The 8,662-nt window shown below is 42.9% G+C and overlaps 1 protein-coding gene across 1 annotated transcript; it reads right to left on the reverse strand.

Annotated features, from left to right (window-relative positions):
- Positions 1 to 3,789: 3,789 nt before the first annotated feature.
- Positions 3,790 to 7,572, reverse strand: LOC138940353 (uncharacterized). The gene is made up of 2 exons (XM_070309190.1): positions 7,278 to 7,572; positions 3,790 to 6,809 (listed from the first exon to the last, which is right to left on the reverse strand). The coding sequence occupies exons 1-2, from the start codon at positions 7,570 to 7,572 to the stop codon at positions 3,790 to 3,792; spliced, it is 3,315 nt and encodes a 1,104-aa protein (XP_070165291.1).
- Between the last annotated feature and the right edge of the window lie 1,090 nt (positions 7,573 to 8,662).

Raw genomic sequence — 8,662 nt, forward strand, 5'->3', positions numbered from 1 at the left:
ACTTTTGCCTTCTGTTTGTAAATTGGGAATAATATGACTGTGACAAAAATCCTTCCCCAAACCGCAATTCTAATTTGGATTTCAATTCCGCGTAATCGAGATTCTCAATATTAACGACACACTCCAATACCGCACGCGCCTTTCCTCTAAGACATGATACGAGAGCGACGCTTTTCGCAGCGTCACTCCACCTATTTGCTCGCGCGATTAACTCGAACTGTGAGAAGAACTCCCTTAGCGGAACAGTCCCGTCAAAAATATCCGGCTTTAATTTAAAGCCTAATTCCGTATTAATATTAATTGAATTACGCGCGTCTCTCTCAAAATTAGGCGTAACATTAGGCATAAAATTTCTGTTAATAGAGCGACTTAGCTGGTTGTTATCATCCAGCAGACGAATCCTCTGCTCCATTCCACGTAACGCTTCGTCGCGTTGGCGTAGTTGTGTCTCAAATATAGCTCGCTGCTCATCGTGTTGACGCAATTGCGTCTCAAAATCTGTTCGCTGCTGCAATCGCTCCTCGCGTAGCTCACGGATATCACGCATCGCTGACTGAAGCGTAACCGTTTCCAATGATGGTCCCGATGTTGTAGCCGCCGTTGAAGTCAGACGACTCCTCTTTCTCGTCGTAACTCCTGCCGTCGGCGAATTTTCCTGTTCCATCTCCATTTTTATGGACGAAAAAACACACAATTCTCCAGAAAATCGTCCACTCCGTTGTATCCCGGACGAGCCCCCAAAATGTTGTGTCCGCGGATCGAAATCGATATAATTCGAATCCGCGTGACACAACCGACACTCGCGTACCGCAAGTAAATAATTAACACTCCTTTGAAAGAACGAAAGGAACTTTAATATAATAACACAGAACACTATTATACAAGGAACACAGAACAATAACGGTTATCGTAATCTCGAATACGTCCGCCCGGAATGGCATCCGTCGAGAGACTCCAAGATGGCCGATCTCTCCTCAGATGAACGCCGTTGTTTAACAACAAACCTTAGCAACGTTCTCCCGGAGACGGGTACAGCAGATTCAGGAATAACGGTCACAGACAACCCGCAGGGACGCAACAATATGTATCATGACATGGATATTAGGAATAGTTGTATAACGCGATATCTTTATACGTTTATAAAAGGAAGTTCGTGTAATCATTATAAATGTTGAGAACATATCTCTATTTAGCTTAATATATGGTTAAATATAAATAATATAAAATATATTTAAAATATTTTTATTAGTCGTATAATATTTTAGTTGTAAAATCATGTGTGTATATATTATTTTTGTGCAACAGTTTATTGACGTTTTAAAAACATAGATTATATTATTTATACAATAGTATTTTCTAAACATTTATAAATGAGATCTTTTTCACAAATTATATACGTTTTCAATAAACGTTTTTTCGATTACATAAATATACGATTTTAAGGAATAAAATAGACATAGATACATTCTAGAAATTAAATCTTTCTTTTCGTATACTCGTATACTATTTTTCAACGTATAAAATTCGTTTTGTATTATAAAAACATAATAAAAACGGATATCATTATCGTATATTATATGATCGTATAAAAATCATAAAAATTAAAACGTTTATCTGGTATACTTATACCACTTTTATACTAATTCTACGTTTAATAAACGCTTAGTATACCATCATGTGTTTATTGGGAAGGTCGCGGGACGTAACTATTGTTGAGATTCTTTAATATAGATTTAGGCTGCTCTGCATCTGGAGGTCTTTGGTTGCCTAAATCTGAGCGCATTAGTGGGAATTGTCGCGGCGGATTTTGTAGTTCGCGTTGTCTTTCGACTTCCAGATTTTTTGAAATTTTAACGGCCCATTCGATGGCCTCGTCTAGTGTGGCAATATTCCGATATTCCATACGCGTGATAACATTTGAGGGTAAGCCGTTTATAAACGCTTCGAGGACTTCCTCCTCGACGTCGTCATGGAACCCGCGATGGTTCTTTCCTTGGCGTCTGTTCCCATCCAATATTGCGGTTTTTAAATCTTTGATCCTCCCCGCGTATTTTAGAATGGACTCGTTGGGTGATTTATAAGCGTTGGCTAGTTCTCCGCGATACTGCGCAACCGACTTGTTTGGGACAAAGATAGCTTTTAGTTTATCTAGAAGATCTACGACGCGCATATATATATTTCCCTCAACTACTTGATACGCGTCGCCTTCAATTTTGTTCATTATGAACTGTACAAGTTGTGGTTCTTGTACGGGATGCAATAAATCTCGGGCGCGCTCGCATGCGCGAGCAAATTGGAAAATGGAGATTCGATACCCGTTAAATGGGGGAATATTCGCTATCACGTCTTTTATTTTTAAGGCTGGCATTACTACGGGTGGTACCTCTTCATGTATGAGAAGCCTTCACTTGCGCACAGCACAATTGGACACGTTGCAATTGCACACTGTGATATTAGACACATAAAGTTGCGCACCGTTCGATTGGACACATTTCAATTGCGCACGGTTCGTTTAGACACATGTTATTTGCACACCGTTCAATTGGACACGTTGTTTTTGGACACAACACATATTTTTGTATAATTTAAAATACATACACACGCATGTATGCATGTATAATTTTGAAATTTTTTGACATTTATTATTAATTTCATTTGGTAAATAAACGTTTGTTACTGTTCGTTTACACACAGTTCTTTTGCGCACAGTTCTTTTGCACACATTTCTTTTGCGCACATTTCTTTCGCGCACAGTTCTTTTGCGCACATTTCTTTAACGCACATTTCTTTTGCGCATATTTCGATCAAGCGTGTATCGCATCTGAATATTCATACATTCTGACTGTTGATATATTTAAGAAAAGGCTGTTACAACTGTGATTTCTTGCTGTCAGATTTGCTGTAATCGCTTATAATTAGAAAAAGAAGATGAAAAAGCTTATAATTATTGTAGCCGCGCCTTCGATTTACACGTCCACATTAACAGAATTTATTTGTTTCGCCGATCGGAGAGATAGGACGTAATTGATTTGTCCGGGTTTAGTTTGTTGAACAGTATTTATTCCTTTCGACACCAACTCCCGGACCGTCTTAGGTAATCGCACGCGACAGCAAGATATGAGCGGACACGCGAATTATCGTTTAATTATAACTTTATGAGCGTGAGGCGTTCGGTGTGCTCCCGGTGAAGGCTTGCGACGAAGTGTCTTAACGAAAAACCTTCTCTGCGATCCACGTACAATAGTTCTGGTTGATACGGGTACTACAAAAAAGGAGGAATTTCGATCGTTCGATTCCGAGAGCCAATCGGCTATCGACAACGAGGTGTTTGTCAGAATCGAACGATACGAAGAAACCGCAAAAACGGAATGAAAACAAGGCTTCGCACGTAACGTCTCGCTTTAGAACGTTCGAGAAACAGAATTAATAATATAATTTATAAAACGCTTACTTTCTTGAACATCCCGCTCGCCTCGTATACCGGGTAGGTTACGAAATAACTGGTTAAATCCTACCACCATAATCGATACACGGCATCTTAATGATAATTCTCGATCAGACGGTCCGAAGAGCTCTACAGCAAATTTTTCAACATACAATAATAGGAAAAGAGTACCGATAAAGATCGTTGGTGATTCAATCGAAATACATGAGTTAACTTAATCAGTAAATCTTAGCATAGGGTTATTTACATAGGCGTTCTTAGAATAGATATATGTACATATACAGAGCGTGACGATAATTAAAGTCAAACTTAATTATTAACGCATAAAGAAAACGCAAATTAATTTAAGAGCCAGTGTCACTTGATATCGGTAGCTGACAGATCTGCGTTATTGGTCGCTTTAGAGTGGTTTTGGCAGTACGCAATGTAACTACTCGGACATGCCCATCCGATCCCGGATGTACGTCTAATATTCGGGCGAGTTCCCATTTCGAAGGAGGTGCCAAATTATTTTTCAATAATACCAGCTCGTTAATTTTGAGCTCCGGTTCGTTTTCTCGCCATTTACGCCTTTGTTGCAATGTATGCAAATAATCAGAAGACCAAGAACGCCAGATCTGCTCTAAAAGCGCACGCACTTGCTGCCATCGAGACAGCCGATTCGAATCGATATCTAAAACAGATTCTTCAGGCGGACTTACTAACGGGCGACCGACTAAAAAATGACCCGGAGTTAACGCGGAAAAGTCATTCGGATCATCATGTAACGCGGAAATTGGGCGGGAATTTAGGCAAGCCTCGATTTGACACAGCAGCGTAGCGAACTCGATCTGCGATAATGTTCGGGAACCAATCGCTCGTTTCAAATGAAACTTTAATCCTTTGACACCGGCTTCCCAAAGTCCGCCGAAATGCGGAGCAGAGGGAGGTATAAAATGCCATTTTATGTTATCATTAGCGATAGCGTCTTGTATTTGAGGGTCGGCGACAAGTCGCTGAAAGGTAGTGTTTAATTCGCGGTCCGCGCCTTGAAAATTAGTGCCGTTATCACTGTACATGTCGGATGGAAGACCGCGACGGCTTGCAAATCTCCGAAAGGCGGAGAGAAAACCGTTAGTAGCGTAATCATCTACGTATTCTAAATGGACGGCCTTTGTCGAGAGACAAATAAAAACGGCAACATAATATTTTTTGGATCGTTGACCGCGGCCGACTGACGGAATAATATTCATCGGCCCGGCGTAATCGACGCCTGTGTGCGAGAACGGAGCCGAAGGCGTGACGCGGGGCTGGGGGAGATTCCCCATCAGCTGTTGCGAGGTACGTGCGCGTTCGCGTACGCACTTTACCCAACTACGTATAAGAGATTTTACACTGGTGCGCGCTGAAATTATCCAATAATTTTGGCGTAAAATTCTTAACATCAATTGAGTGCCTCCATGAAGAGAGGCTTTATGAGCTTGAGCGATTAATAATTCCGAAATTCGATGTTTCGGTAAAATTATAGGGTGCCGTTCATCATAACTGAGTGACGAATGGTCAATCCGCCCGCCAAGGCGAATTAATTTATCTTTCCCGAGAAAGGGATAAAGCGATAACAAAGAACTGGATCTTGGCAGTAAACTTTTATCGTTTAACGCTTGAATTTCGGATGGAAAATGACGTTGTTGCACGTAACGAAGCCAAAACAAGGAAGCTTCTTTGAGTTCGGCAGTGTACACATAACGGAACTGACGCCAACGAAGGATAATTGAGGACAAATCGCGTTGTAATTTAGGCCTGGTCATTAAATGATTATTTAATGTAGAACCATTGCTCGTTTTGCACGACGCGTTAAATACTACGCGAAGTTTCGTCGTGCAGCTAGACTCGCGTAGTACCGGATGATGCGGTATATACACCGCTTGGTTAAGCGTCGGATTTTCGTCGGAGACAGGTTCCATATGACCCATAGATTTATATTCATTTAAGAAAGAATGATAGGGTTTCGCGAGATCCGGATTTTTTCGTAGGCGTTGTTCTAATTTCGAATAAAGAAGCGCGGCAGTTTTGCGCGAAGATCCTATATCGAGCGGAGGGTTGGTTTTAAATGGTAACCGTATTATATAGCGGCCGTCTTCGGCACGCTTATGTGTTTCGATAAAATGTTGTTCGCATTTTTTATCTTCTTCCGACAGCTGAAGTTCGGAAGAAATTTCCTCGATCTCCCAAAATTTTTGAAGGAGAGAATCGAGCGAAGGAATTGTTACGCAATTTAATGAAGTCGCGGAACCGGTAATTGAATTAGAAGTGCCGGTAGGACCGGATAATATCCATCCTAAAGCAGTAAGCTGGGCCGTCGGAGTTCCGGTCGGACCATGTTTTACCTTTTGCTTTAATAACGATCCATATAAATCTGATCCGATGAGCAGATGGATCGGATGATTGCTAAACGGATCCGGATCCGCGAGTGGTAATTTCCGTAAATGCGGCCAATAATCTACGGTTTTAGTCCTTGAGCCAGCGTATGACGTAATTTTTTGATATACGAAAGCAGTCAAAGAAAAGGTTGAGGAACCTCGCCCATTACAAGACTCGAGAGTAAGAGACACCTGAGATTTCGCTATGCCACTGTATCGTTCGCCGAAACACTGTACGTGGAGGCTCGCGCGGGAACGTTTCGTGCGCATAGTTTGACACAACGATTCCGAAATAAAGCTAACAGCCGAGCCTTGATCTAACAACGCACGAACTTTAAATTTACGTCCTTCGATGGTACGCAGTATTACCCATGCGGTGGCTAGTAACACGTTCGGCGGATTTTTCAGCGGCGAATGAATCGTTTGAACGGAAGCGACGGCGGTCTCGTTCTTTATCTCAGGGGTGGCTGAGCCGCTCGGTTGAGCGTTAAGAGTTTTGTTTTCCAAAACAGAATTTTCACTAATCTTCTGTACTGGTATATTTGAGTCACGATGCAAGAGCGTATGATGTGCTCGTCGGCACAAATTACAGCGTTTTTTACTCTTGCAAGAGGTCGGGAAATGGCCGACCTTTAAACAATTAAAGCAACATTTGTGTGATTTGAGAAACTGAGTTCTCTGTTCGACGGATTTACGCTTAAACTCGTCGCATAACATCAAATTATGATTGCCGGAACAATTCAAACATTTTTCGGTGGCTACGTTATTCACCGAGGCCCGATTAGAGCCTTTATTTTTATGAGACGAAGTGTTGGCATTTAACTTAGAATGATCGGTTAGTCCTCGAATTCGCAGCGTCATAAAATCTCGAATCTCTTCATACGTCGGAGATGCGGTTGATTTACCGCGTTGCAGATTCCACTCATTACGTGTGCGTGGACTAAATTTTTGCGAAACAATATAGACTAATAAGTCATCCCATTTTTCAACAGGTCTGCCTAAATTTGTTAACGCGGCTAATGACGCGGCAACGGTATCGCGTAAACCTTTGAGTTCGACAGCGGATTCCGTTTTCATAATAGGCAAATCAGCGAAAGCATGAATAATCGCGTTTTGATTATCGTACTCTTCGATAAGTAATTTCCACGCACCATCGTAATTTGCGTCTGCAATCTTAACATGATTAATTAATACAGCGGCTTCGCCCGTGACACTGACTTTTAAATAATGTAATTTCTGCGTATTCGACAGCGATTCTTTCGAGGCGACGAGCGATTCGAATATTCCGCGGAAGTTTTCCCATTCCGCGAAATTACCGGAAAATTTCGGCAACGGGATGCGCGGTAATTGCAATGAAACCGCACCAGACAATTCGCGAGAAGAAATGTCGCTTACCGTTGATGCCGCATTTGGGTCGCACCGAGAGAATTTACCTATCACGTCTGCGAGGTAGTCCGCCGCTTCGTGGTAGACGTCCTCGGCCGTAAAGAATTCCTCCTCGGTGAAGTATTGGACTGTACGCTGTTCGTCGGCCGTTGCTATTTGCTGAAGCTGGACGTTGAGACGTTGACACCTTTCCCATAATGTCTCCAAGGCGTCCAGTCGACTCTTCGCCTTGTATTGCGTGACGTTGGCCTTGCCCATTTTCTTAAAGTTGGGGAACACTCGCTTCATCGAGCTTATTGTAATAGATTGCTCGATGAGGAGGTCCTGCAGCGAGTCCGTCATGACAGTAGGCATATAAGATGAAACCTTTCAGCAACAATTCACCATCTGGTGGTTGTAGAGATGCTGAAGCGTGACGACTGGTCCGTCGCACGCGGATGTGCGAAGACGCACTATAATTTTCACTTAACCGTGCCGCGCGCTAAAGCGTGCGACAACTATGTGTGACTGCGGATTACGCAGGTCGCACTCTGAGGTGCGGAGTGCTAAAGAGCACAAAGATTGCACTTAAGCTGTGCAAAGCGCTAAGAAGCGCGAGATTTGCGCGGCACTGCGGATTACGCAGGACGCACTTTGAAGTGCGGAGTGCTAAAGAGCACAGAGATTGCACTTAAGCTGTGCAAAGCGCTAAGAAGCGCGAGATTTGCGCGGCACTGCGGATTACGCAGGACACACTTTGAGGTGCGGAGTGCTAAAGAGCACAGAGATTGCACTTAAGCTGTGCAAAGCGCTAAGAAGCGCGAGATTTGCGCGGCACTGCGGATGACGCAGGGCGCAAATAATAATGATACGTTGTGCTTAAGAGCACAACTTTAATAATGCAAAGGGATGCAAAGTTGACTTCGCGCACTTTATTTTCCCGGAAGTCCTTTCAACGCACTCGAGTTATTATTTACGGCAGCGGAATGCGGATAGATGTTTTGATATCGCGCACCGTCTCCGTCTCGCGATAGTTTTTATAAGTGCTGTTACCTTAGCGTGTCAGCGTTCTCACTCGCACTCCGCGAACTGATTACCGAATCACTATCTTTTTTTCCAAAATCCGGCTCGAAGGACCATTTAATGTAGCCGCGCCTTCGATTTACACGTCCACATTAACAGAATTTATTTGTTTCGCCGATCGGAGAGATAGGACGTAATTGATTTGTCCGGGTTTAGTTTGTTGAACAGTATTTATTCCTTTCGACACCAACTCCCGGACCGTCTTAGGTAATCGCACGCGACAGCAAGATATGAGCAGACACGCGAATTATCGTTTAATTATAACTTTATGAGCGTGAGGCGTTCGGTGTGCTCCCGGTGAAGGCTTGCGACGAAGTGTCTTAACGAAAAACCTTCTCTGCGATCCACGTACAATAGTTCTGGTTGATAC

This window comes from Polyergus mexicanus, unplaced genomic scaffold (assembly GCF_030449975.1).
Source record: "Polyergus mexicanus isolate NDT 795.1 unplaced genomic scaffold, iyPolMexi1.0 SCAF_16, whole genome shotgun sequence".
NCBI lineage: Eukaryota > Metazoa > Arthropoda > Insecta > Hymenoptera > Formicidae > Polyergus > Polyergus mexicanus.

Coding starts and splice junctions, on each gene's coding strand:
- LOC138940353 (XM_070309190.1), bottom strand. CDS start 7,572: ATGACGGACTCGCTGCAGGACCTCCTCATCGAGCAATCTATTACAATA. Junction 6,810..7,277: donor CTACCTCGCAGACGTGATAG/GTAAATTCTCTC, acceptor ATGACTTATTAG/TCTATATTGTTTCGCAAAAA.